An 11,862-nucleotide genomic window follows, 5' to 3' on the forward strand; every position below is an offset into this window, starting at 1 on the left:
TCACGTTGGCCACCACAATCCAGTGATTACTGATCCCGTGATGGCCAACATCCCCTCAAAATCATATCATTTAAAATAGTTTTTGCATCTTTTGTAACCACTGCACTTTGCCAAAAGCCAGTTTTCAACCTCAAACCATGCCCTGTTGTACTTTTATCACTCATTTGGTATCCGGATGAACCCCAGCTCCATAAATTAATTCTCCTTCTCACACAGACACACGGTGGCATGGCATCTCCTCTTGACTGTGTCAGATTCACAGCCAACATCTTCCAGCATTTTCCTCTTCCATATTTAAGGAGGGAAGCTCCAAGACGCAGACTGTGGCAGCAGCACACCAACCACATGAGCCAGTCAGGGTAAGAACTTACCACAGTGTTTTTCTGTGCAAGATGAGAACCCAAGCAGCCCTTCCCAAAGCAAAAGGAAAGAACAGCCCAGTGCTCACTCACCTGAACAGGAGGCTTGGCACCAGCTCCTGAGCTGATGGCTCTGGCAGAATCCCATTACAATTACATAATCACATCGTGATGGTGTCACTCTCCAGCTACACGGATCTCTGAGTTGTTTTAACGACGAACCCCTAAAAGAGCTCCTGCTTTGTGACCACAGGAACAAAATTGCTCCACCAATCCTCATAAAAGTTATTTATTTGAGGAAAGCATTTATTGTTTCCTGTGAAAAGCTTAAATCCTCCTGAATAGCAGCGGAAAGGCAAGAAGAAAAACTCATCAATCTCCAGGCCAAGCCACTGGAATAGACAAAAAGTCAGCTTCAGTAGGGATCATCTCCTCACAGCTACCTGCAGACACTAGAGAGAGACACGCCTCCAGTAACTGTTTTGGAGCCTAATGCATTTTAGTAACAGCATCTGGAGTTTCTGGCAACGAGGTGATTGAAGTGTAGGTGATTCACTGGGGAGCAAATTACAAGGTACCTCAAAAAGCTGCCCAGGCTGCCCATGTTCTTGTATGCACGTGTTTTGCCTTGATGGCTTACTCTCTCAGCTGTGCTGCCCTACAGTCATAGCGAGGGTTGGTCTTTTATAACCTCCGTCACTCTTGTTTGAGAGAGGATAACTGATGCAAAAACGATCCAACAAAAATGTGAATAAACATCCCGTTGCACGGGGGGACATGACTTAACAGGCAGGTGTTTTTCACAGACACTAGAAAGCTGCGTAATTCTTTGCTAAGTGTATTGGGAGCATTTTCAAGCCTGACTTACACAGCATGTCTAACTGGTCGGGATTATCACCTCAAGACAGCAGAGCTGAGAGAGAAAAAAATAACTGAAGAGACCCATTGTTTACTTTGGAGGTGACAGCAAGGCAAACAGAGTATTTGTTCCAATGAACTTTATTTAATTCCGTATTATACAAGTGGGATTTGGATCCCAAAACTTCTCATCGTGAACATAATGGAGAAGCTCCACTGCACAAAACGGAGGGAGAATTTTGGAGCCAGAGGACAGGCTAGATCAAATTGTTTCTTGCCATGCAGCCAGCAATTCTTCCTCCTTCATACAGTGTGCTTCAAAGGCCAGCAGGTTTACCCCAGGAGTAAAGGAGACAGCCAGCTCTAAACACTCCTCCTTCCTCCTCACCCCAACAAAAGAGGCAGCTCAATGCCAGACAGAGTAGTGGAATGATTAAAGATAAGGAGTACATTAGGTGTTCAGTCTCTCAACCAACCCACTAGATTAAGCAGTGGCCTGGTTACTCCCTCTCTCCTGAAAAAGATCCAGGCAAATCAAAGACCTAAAATACTGCAGACTTACCTCCTTTCCTTCCCCCATCCCATAGCCTTGCTCTCTAAGCAGAGAGCAGGCAATGAACTCTGAGGAGGCTGAAGGAAAGCCAAGGGAAATCAGGGGCTACCTGAATCCCTGGGAATCTGGTGGCTACCCTGGTGCCCTCATTCATTCCCTGTGAGGTTCAGGCACCTGTTTGGAATAGTACACAGAGAGGACCTCCCTTAGGGACTTGGCAGCAACCAGGGACCCAGAACACAGAGGAAGTGCCGTGAGGGTACACACCATTCCAGGGATGGCTGAAACCACAAACAGGGCAAGGCTCCCCCCAGCCAAGGCCCCAAGGGCTGGGGGAGTTGGGACGAGGCCCTGGCAGGGGGAAGAGAGCTCCTGCAGCAGTGCTAAGGGCTCATGGGGTTTTATTTCTTCTTCCTCTCCTGGGAACAGCGAGGGCAGAACCTGGTGGGAAGGGAAGTAAAAAGCCAGCATTTATGGCCTGATATACATGTATAAATACATACAAAGATACAGTCTCAAAAGCTCTTTTCCAAGGTTCCAACCAAAGCCTTAATTCAAATTTTCCTTCTGCAGAGGACGTCTAAGCGTGTACATACAATATCCTCCCTCTTGCCACCCCAGGCCTCCCCTTTCCAGAGACCAACGGGCCCTCCAGGATGTTTGCTTTTAGCCCTCACTCACCATTTTCCTCTTGGTTTTGTTGTCAGACCCACACAGGCAAAATGAAACCATTCAATGGAACACTGTTGGGGTGGAGAGCAGGCAGTTAAAGAGCAGTTTTCTTTCGAAATCTTTTGTTTCTGGACTACTGAAGTTTCCCAACATCTGATCAAACTCCTACTAGCAGCGATGTTAATGGGATCAGTCAGGAAACGGGGACTCACACCCACCCCATACAATGTTAGTGAGCAAAATTCCCCTCCATGCTTGCTGAGGGTGAGGCCAAAAAGCAGCCTGTCATTTCAGGAGCAAACCTGGAGGAAGTTACACGTAACAGGCCACATCGCTGCTCTGCCAAACTACCTGAGATAAGACCTCCTCCTGCCACTGCTTGCTACATCAGCCCCCCCGGGCGGGACAAGACAACTTGTAGGAGATTCTCCTCCCCCACCTCCATCATGCACGGGCTCTTACGTCTGGGTTGTCGCAGCCAATCATCTCCCCGTAGGAGACCTGGTGGCAGAGGCAGTATGTAGGCTCGTTGGGGTCCACAGGCATATCCAACACATCCGAAGGGTGCACATTCCCAAAAGTGACTGAAGGCATCCCGTATTCCGTGCTACTGCAGGAGAAAGGAATAACCTAGGTGAGCAAATGAACCAGCATCGGTTCCCTTCGTGTCCCCCACGACGATGCCCTTATTTGCCAGACAGCCACACCTCTTTTTTTAAGCACACCCACCCACCTCCACCGATGTGACCTGCGTTCCCCTTCATGCCACACTCCCCTGAAACAAATAAAAGGCCTCTTTCTTGTTTTTTTTTTTTTTCCCAAGCAGAGACAGAAGGCACACAGCCTGATCTGGGGGAGGACCGGATCCTTCAGAGGGAAGTCTGGCTAGGTCTCCCTTGGTCTGATTTGTACTGCTGCTCCTCACTTCCCCAAATTTCTTAAATGCTTACGTGCGGACAAGCTTCAGCTTCTTTTGGGCAGTCTTTGGTGCCTCCTCATCAGAATTCTTCCCTTTAGAGCGAGCACGGGCAGCTTTCTTCTCTTTCTGGGCTCGGCCCTCTGGTAACAAGAGAAGAAGTTGTTGCATCTGCCACCCCGTCAGAACAGACCCCTGACAGGAACACCCTCTTCAGCACTATGACGCGCTCCTGCTGCGGAGCGTGTGTTGGCTTTGGGCCACGCACCCCATCTTAGTTTTATCTAGCGGCCTTGCACACGCTCACAGAAAAGAGCCCAGGACACCATCTTTTTACCTGTCCTTCAGATTCCAGCGTAACAGTCTTTGATCTGTACCACTCCAGTGCCTGCCTTCATCCCCACCACTTCCACAGGCACTCGGCTGCCTCCTGTCTCAATCTGCAGCCCAGTGGTGGTACTCACTCTTCTTGCCCTTGCTGGAAGAGCTGTCATAGTCGCTCGACTCTATCTGCTTCTCCTTCAGGTCTGCTTCAAAGCGAGCAAGGTCTGTGTCCAGCCGCCGGATGTGCTTATCGACCTGCAGAGATGACATTGAGCAGGAATTACCATGGAAAAGAGCCCAAGGGAGCAAGGAGCAGAGAAGCAAGAGCGTGCAGGGCCCGAAAAAGAGATCAGGGCCTTCCAGGACTGGGGGTGTCAGTACAGCCTGTCATACAATAACCACTAGACACTTCCCTTCATACCATCTCGTAGGTCTGCATTGCCAGCTGAACCTTGTCATCCCCAAACTCCTTGCACTTCCCATAGGCCTCCTGGATTTGCTTGAGGAGCCCCAGTTTTTCCTCTGACGACAAAGTCCGTGCGTTGCTGATGTACTCCGTGGCCAACTTATCGATCTCCGACTTGAGGTCTGAAACAAGTTTAGCATTAGCACACAAATACACAAACATACACTGGTGGGACGGGTTGCCCAGGGGGGTGGTGGAGTCACCGTCCCTGGGGGTGTTTAAGGAAAAGTTGGACGTGGTGCTTAGGGACGTGGTTTAGTGGTGACATTGGGGGTAGTGGGGTGGTTGGACCAGATCTTGGAGGGCTTTTCCAACCTTGATGATTTTATGGAATGGTTCTGTTAGGAAAGACCACAAAGTATAAGGATAGGAAAGAATAGGTTGGGATAAGGTTGGGAAAGGATGAGAGCAGCTGCAGGTTTCCTTCCCTGCCCTGAGAACCCTGTGATAAAGGCAGAGCACAGAAGAGCTGGCCAGGCCGCACGCTTTCTGTCTCATCACAGAAACCATCTCCAATGCTCACCTTCCGTCCTCTGATCCAGATCTCGCATGAGCTGGAAGTTTCTCTGCAGCTCAAAAGGCAGGTTCTCGATGCCTGCAGGGGAAGGAGGAGACATGGAGCAGTCAGGTTCAACGCAGGAACCAAGCTAACGGCTGATCACAGCACCTACACCAGCCCCGCCACTCCCAGCACGCCTTCCTGCTGCACACGAGCACGCCTCTGCTATCAGCTGGCCCTTCTTCTGCCTCCTATCCCACAACCTCAGCGTAGCCTGTCCAGCACCTGCAAGGTGCTGTGCATCACGAATAACAAATGTTTCTACAACTCCACACGAGCAACGTGAAGCTGAGAGTCAATTAATTCTCAACACACAGCGCTACTCGCCCCCTGGCCATCACCAGATGCTGCGCTGACAAAGCTGATAAAAACAATTCTCATTTTCCATGGCTGTCTGATCAAACGGAGGGCTCCCATCACTGCACTAACATCAAGTCCAAGCCTGATCGCTGCCACCTCTATACCTGACAGAAAAAAAAACAATCTCGTGCAGGTATAAATAAAAGGGGGGAGGTGGGGAGGAAGAGCTCTTCAGAAACACAACATAAGCATGCCTGCCTCCTGAACCCTCCCTGCAGCACAGGCAGAATGTAAATGAAGGCGTCTCTGCCCGTAATCAAAGCTGTCTAACACAATGGCCCCAGCAGTGCTCTCTGCTTTCACTGCCATATGCTTCTACACCAGAGACACTTCCTGAAAAACAAGAGATTTTTAAAATTTTTCTTTTTAAAGTACAGCACACAGGCCATGAAATTTATTCCTACAAGAGGTAAAAGCAATTGTAGGCTTCACCGAGCTTAGAAGATATTTAAACTTCTTTTTTCACACACACACAACACTGTGAGTTACATACAAAGGCCCTGTAGGTAATTAAGCCATTGCTGCAACAGGTTTTGTTGCCATTTCTACTTTGAATATCTGAGGAATTTGCAGGTAGCAGGTGTCCTGAAGAATAGAGGTACATGATCACGCAGCACACACGCATCGCCGCCCTGTGTCCAAGGTTAACAGTGCAAAACCACCTTCTGAAAAAAATAAATAAATTAGGAAGCAGCAACATTAAGGTTGTGTGAATGTTCCCAGATTTGATGCTTCCTGTTGGCCTAGTCTGACAGACGTTGTACAAGGCTCGAGCAGCCCGCAGCTGATATTACATCCCTACAGCTCAAAAAACATCTCAGAAAAAAAAATCAAATCAGTGACACAACGCTGAGAAACATCGCTGCTTACAAAGGGAACTTAATGGCAGGGATGAAATTCAGCTCAGGTACCTTAACATCGTTCCCTTTTCTTGTAATCCCCATCCTCGTTGACTCCAAGCCTTCCAATTTGTGCAGAAATGAACCATGTTTCATGCAGCAGCACACTACTTTTTACTGCTCTCCTCTAGGAGAAATCAGCATTTGTTCTTGCGTTGCATGCCGTGTGCCAGATATGCACCAGTTGATTAATCCTGGACCATCGCGACCTCTGAATTCTTGACTTGGCAGATTTTAGAAAAATATCTATGTAATTTCCTTTTTCTCCTCTAAAGCAAAGACAGCTGCTGAAAGCAGACATTCCACCACATACCTAGCTTTCTCTCGGCAGGGCTACGAACCGTTCAGTTCAGAGGACACCTGGGCTAGCACAAAAACCAGCAGGACGCTATTCTTTGGGCAGAACAACCCGAAATGAGGTTGTGGTTGGGTTTCACAGCGACGTGCTACCAGCAGGAGGAATTCGGACAGGAATTTGCTTCCGTTACAGCACCTGAAAGGGGCTGTGCTCTGTTTTTTTTGTTGTTTTTTTTACAGATGTCACTGTGAAAATCCGCCACCAGCTGTCACTGACACCATCACGTGCCCTCGCCTGGGAAGCTTCTGTTCTACCTGCGCCTCTCCATCCTACACAGAAAGCACAGCGCGATGCAGCTGCAGCTACACGAGCTTGAAGGAACTATTTCTGTGGCAGTCGGCTTGCCTCAGCACGGGGGAGCTTTCTGACCTCTGCAGCTTAACCCAGAAGCTCCTCCCGACCCTTCTGAAGCAGAGCCCTTCATCACACACCATTTATCGCCATGGTCCAAACACTTGCTGAAACTGTTTGGCCTGTGTTGTGCAGTCCATTAAAAATAAATAAATCTAAGGTTTAAAATTTCCACTGTCTCTTTCTTACTACACCAACACCTTTTCCCTCTGTCTTTCCAAAAAGATTCGATATTTCTATAACTGCTTCCTCCCGTGCTTCTCCCTTCCCCTTTCCACTCTGTCACAGGCAACAATTGGACAGAAAAATAAGGAGAGGCAAAGGCCTCTCAGCACACATGCGGCAGAGCAGCAAGAGAGGAAGCCAAGGATGGGGAAGATGCCAGGCTTGCACAAGGGCAGGATAACCCCTGTAGGGAGTACCACACCAGGGAACTGTATGGCTACGTTAGAGATCAACCTTGATGTCAGAAGTTCGGAGGACACGAAGGGCTGAGATGTCAAACGAGATGCACAACGCGCCGGGCACATCCAACAACGCTCAACATGGAAGGAAAGGATGAAGAGATGGCAAACCTGAAGTATGATGCAGGAAACTCGATAGGCAGGAACAGAAAGCTCCCCCAGTGACTACAGTTAACTCAGTGTTAACTGAGGACTCCGCAGCTAAGGGTGCAGTGAGATGGCTCTCCCAAATGTTGGCCGAATCTAGCTGCTCAGAGGTATGGGGTGGAGATAGCTGGGAACATTTCTGTTGCTTTGTTACCATTCCTCACCCAGGCTTTACACTGACATTTATTCGATATCTGACCAGCTTTGAATGGAAATGTGAAATTCCTCCCAGTCTGGTGCACACTTCCCAACTGGGATGATGAAAGTTTCACATCCAGCAAGACAAATAAAGCAAGAGCCTCATCAGTCCAGGCAGGAAAACGTGGTGGGCAGGGTTGGCTGGAACAAACAGGGAAGGTGGCATCTCATCTCCTCATTTCTCTAAGGAGGAAGCACACCCACAGACACGACCCTTGCATCTGGTCAGACATCCCCAGCAGCAGAGCACGGGAAGGTGAGCAGCTCACAGTAAACTGGCCAGCCGAAGAGAGGTGCACTCCTCGGTTTTGTTGCTATAAAAGACAGATCTGTGTGGTGTCCCCGTGCTTACTTTATTTCCATACCCTCTAACCAGATAAACAGGGATGCACCAGCATTAGGAAGTGTGGTTGAACAGCAGCTGCCATGAAGACAACCCCTACACCTGTGACACTGTCACGGATAAGCAGGGACTCCCAAAGGCTATTTGGGATTGTTCTCTGAACACACAGACTTCAGGGATGGCTGGTGCAAAGAAGCCCGACAAGCCTCTTGAAACATCTCACCATGAAGAAAACACGGTGTTTGCATCCCATCTTCTGGAGGATCTGTATTAGTCACCCTCCCTTGCTCCCACTCAAAGCCTCCACTACGGTATTTCTAAGTCTGTGAGTGTGCAAATGCTGAGCCAAACACGGCAACTCCAGGCTGAGCAACCCTAAACTCCTCTGGAGAGCTCTCATGCACATGCAACCACGAAATACCACGGTTTTCTTTCATCTCGTTCTTCCTCCACCCCTTTCTACACCTCTAATTCATTTGCAGCCACGGTTTCCCCCCTGCTGAAGTTGCACTGCTTTCTTGGTGTGAAGGCAAGCGCTTCGCTACCTTGCTTTCTCCCCTCAGAAGCAGACATAAGATTGATTTGAGACCAGGAGGACAACATTTGAAGAGATGGAACGCTTTTTGTGCTTAACTTCAATCACTAAGGAGAACTGAGGAAAGAGCCATACAAATAAACAACGAAGAACAGAAGTGGAGCAAGAACCATTCCTCCTCTTCCCCTTCCCCAAATTCTTTGGCTCAGTATTGTCGTCGAAGGGCCAGCCTCAGCATGATGAAGGCGGGCAGAGGATCAGAGCAGTCAGCAGAGGGAGTTTCTCTGTGGGGAGGTTCAGCACTGAAGGAACACGCACATTTTTTTGCTGCAGGAACACCTGCTAGGGGCATAACACACTTCAGACAGACACACTTTGCCATGAAGGGCTTAGAGCAAAGGCATGTCTAATCCTAGGTCTAAAATCAATTTTAAATTACAGCAAGGACCTGAAAGAAGAATGTTGTTTTTTTTTTTTCCCAGCACAGTGGAATAGCCCGCTTCCCTCACCAGGAAAATGAATAACTGAGGTGAAGAGACTAAGGGCAGCTCGTTGCAAACACACCTCTTGACATGTCAATGCAACAAATCCTCACTACTTAGAATTATTTGTTCAAAGCACGCTTTAGTTGCAGCTATGAGCATTCTGCACATCTGCTATAGAGGAAACACAAACATCAGTCACGTTTTGTCCGGGTGGTACTCAACAGGACGCCACCTTTGTTTGTCCTACAATCCTCACTTACTCCATTACACACCTTCCTTTCTTCAAGCACCTGAAGAGGTCCGACAAGCAAACTGCCCTCTTTCATCACACACTCCTCATTCACCCCCTGAACAGACCCAGAGAGTAAAGGATATGAAAGAGAAATGCTGTGGGAGGGAAAAAAAAAAATCAACTGAAAGCCACATCTACGTTAGATGTGAAAAGAACACTAAGAAGAATTTCAGTGCAACAAGCAGAAGCAGGTATTAGACATTTTGAAAAGAGCTGACCAAAAGTTCTGGACTATTTATTTGTAGCAGTTCACAGGATATTTTGGAACGTTCCTCAACTTTTAAAAAGTGAACTTAAAAAAAAATTATATTGAAATAATCATCAAGAAAAAAAAAATGAAGGAAGGAGTGAGGGGAGAACAATCGGGAGGCATGAAACCAGTAAAAGAAATGGACCAGCTGATCTGGGATCACCTCACAGAATTCAACAAGGGTGACAATACAGGTTAAGTTGTGACGCCCTCCCTTCCCCAACTTTCCTGATAAACTTTTTTTTAAATATTATTATTTTTAAAGAATATACATATCGTTAGCAAAAATATCGTTTTTCAATGATTGAACTACAGCTTGTATCAAAAACTTGACATGTTATTAGAAAGGCTTTTCAGTAAGGGTATATTCAACAGAAAACCAATAACCCAACCCGACTTCTTTAGTTAGCACCATCACAAAGACTGGTAATAAAGGACCGTGTGCATTCAGAGAGTCAGAACTTCAAGTAGGATGTCAAAAGATTAGAGCAGGCTTGGAGGAGAACAATATGGCTAATTAGAAAACTGAAAAATACATTATCATAAGAAATTCATTTTTTTCCCTAAGGTACCAGAAAGAAAGTTCAGATTTAATTAATTAGAATCTACACCAGGAAGAAGGTTTTAATAAGGGGACACTTCAACACACCAGGTAACAGGCACAGGTGCAGTGACTAACTATTGGAATTGTGAAAATTAGCCACAGACAAGTCAAACTGTGACAGGAAAGCTGTTGGCAAACTAACCCACTGAAGACTGAGATGGATTCTCAACTCTACGTATTAATACCCATATAAACTGTCTTTCTAGAAGAAACTCTAATTAGAGCACAGCAACTGCCCTACAGTTAGCTAATGATGAGAAGTAACGTTGTATATGAGATACGTGATACCAGATTAAAATCAAAAAATGCAAATCCACTGTAGTGAACGCTCTTTTGCTCTTCCCAACAGTCTTGTAGCCAGATATTTTACGTAGATTGTGAACATAAAAAGTAAAGCGACACACCTTAAAAAAATGACACCACCACCGTATTAATATCCACCTTCAGCAGGATGACAACCTCTAACTCAATTGCAGGAGCACACACCTCAGCTGAGACAAAATAGAAGACCTTATAATTTTCTCTGCAAGTATGTGTACTAGAGGGGATCAGAGGCATTCCCATGGAGTTCATAGATTTTAGCTAACAGTAACAGTGACATCCAGAAGCTGGACATCCAGAACCAGAGCAGTCTCTAGCCACCAAGATACCCTACAGATTCTCCCTCTGTCTTAACGCCTACCCTACCTCTACTGGTTTCAAATCCCAGCGTTTCACTCCTTTATCTCTGCAGCCCTTCTCACATACACTTCTGCTCTACCCAGTAAGGAAACACCACATTCCCCCCCCGGACCAGCTCCTTGCCCACCCCGCACCTTCACGTCTCGCCTCGCCCCCACCCCTCAGGCACCTTCCCATCCTCTCCCACCCTTCCCACTGCCCCCTACGCCCTCCTCACAGACCCCACAGCAATATTACAGCCTGTGCGCTCCCAGTGCCTTCTCAGCTTCGGTGGCAGAGCATCACTTACTACAATTCTTGAACTTTTTTAAATTCTTTTAACGTTCCTCACGAGCCTCTCTTCCCTGAGGGCAGAGGCCAGGCCGAGAGCCGCGGGGCTCGCAGCAGGCCCGTGCGCCCCGGGCTCGGCCAGCACCCGGGCAGGGCCCGTCCCCTGCCCCTCTTCTTCTTTTTCTTCTTCTTTTTTTTCTTCCTCTTTCTCCTTTTCCTCCCTTTTTCCCCCTCGCCCCCGCCCCGCCGCTTACTGTCCAGGTAGTGCTCCAGGTACATCCCCGCCGCCATCTTGCGCCCCCCACACACCGCCACTTCCGGCAGCCGGCGCGTCCCCACCGGAAGCGGCCCTTGCCCGGCTCCTGAAACCGCTTCCGCCCTGACTCCGGGACGCTTGGCGCCCGCCGCCATTTTGGGCCCTGAGGGGCGGTGGGGGGGGGAGGGGGGGGGATGGGGACCTGCGTCCTTCACCGCCGGGCTTCGGGGGTGCCCCCTGGCCTCGGGTAATTTGCAGGAGGCTGGCTGGGCACTTGTGCTGGATAATGTGGGTGGGGAGGTGCCGTTAGTCCGTTACAGCACTGTATGCGTCCATTTACTGCGTTGCCAGCTGCGACAAACTGCTGGGACATTATAACCAGAGGTGGTCTTTGCGCTGAGGTGGTTGGGGTACGGGCTCGACATACCTGACAAACCAATAAACCCATGAAGTGAAGTTCAATGTCTACTGTCTCTCTCTCTCTTTTTTTTTTTTTTTTTTTTTTTTTTTTTTTCCTCCATCTAAACAGAACCACTTCCATGGCCATACAGAATCACAGGATTTCTAGGTTGGAAGAGACCTCAAGATCATCGAGTCCAACCTCTGACCTAACACTAACAGTCCCCACTAAACCATATCCCTAAGCTCTACATCTAAACGTC

General features: G+C 48.1%; 1 protein-coding gene across 2 annotated transcripts; it reads right to left on the bottom strand.

Moving 5' to 3' along the window:
* Positions 1–1,340: 1,340 nt before the first annotated feature.
* On the bottom strand, positions 1,341–11,327 carry ING4 (inhibitor of growth family member 4). Of its 2 annotated transcripts, XR_011101650.1 has the most exons (9): positions 11,199–11,327; positions 4,672–4,743; positions 4,104–4,270; positions 3,823–3,937; positions 3,393–3,501; positions 2,905–3,052; positions 2,452–2,513; positions 2,038–2,211; positions 1,341–1,944 (listed from the first exon to the last, which is right to left on the bottom strand). XR_011101650.1 is itself a non-coding variant. In XM_068699409.1 (8 exons), the coding sequence occupies exons 1-8, from the start codon at positions 11,233–11,235 to the stop codon at positions 2,172–2,174; spliced, it is 750 nt and encodes a 249-aa protein (XP_068555510.1). In that variant the 5' UTR covers positions 11,236–11,327; the 3' UTR covers positions 1,341–2,171. The 2 variants fall into 2 exon arrangements, 1 of the variants encoding a protein (XP_068555510.1); XM_068699409.1 differs by having other exon boundaries at positions 1,341–2,211.
* Between the last annotated feature and the right edge of the window lie 535 nt (positions 11,328–11,862).

Source organism: Anas acuta, chromosome 1 (assembly GCF_963932015.1).
Source record: "Anas acuta chromosome 1, bAnaAcu1.1, whole genome shotgun sequence".
NCBI lineage: Eukaryota > Metazoa > Chordata > Aves > Anseriformes > Anatidae > Anas > Anas acuta.

Bases quoted from the DNA above. Each gene is read 5' to 3' on its own strand.
- ING4 (XM_068699409.1), bottom strand. From the start codon at position 11,235: ATGGCGGCGGGGATGTACCTGGAGCACTACCTGGACA. The intron at 4,271-4,671 runs GTGAGCATTGGA...AACTTGTTTCAG, and splicing joins TCTGGATCAGAGGACGGAAG to ACCTCAAGTCGGAGATCGAT. The intron at 3,053-3,392 runs GTAAGCATTTAA...TTTCTCCTGCAG, and splicing joins AAGCTGAAGCTTGTCCGCAC to TAGCACGGAATACGGGATGC.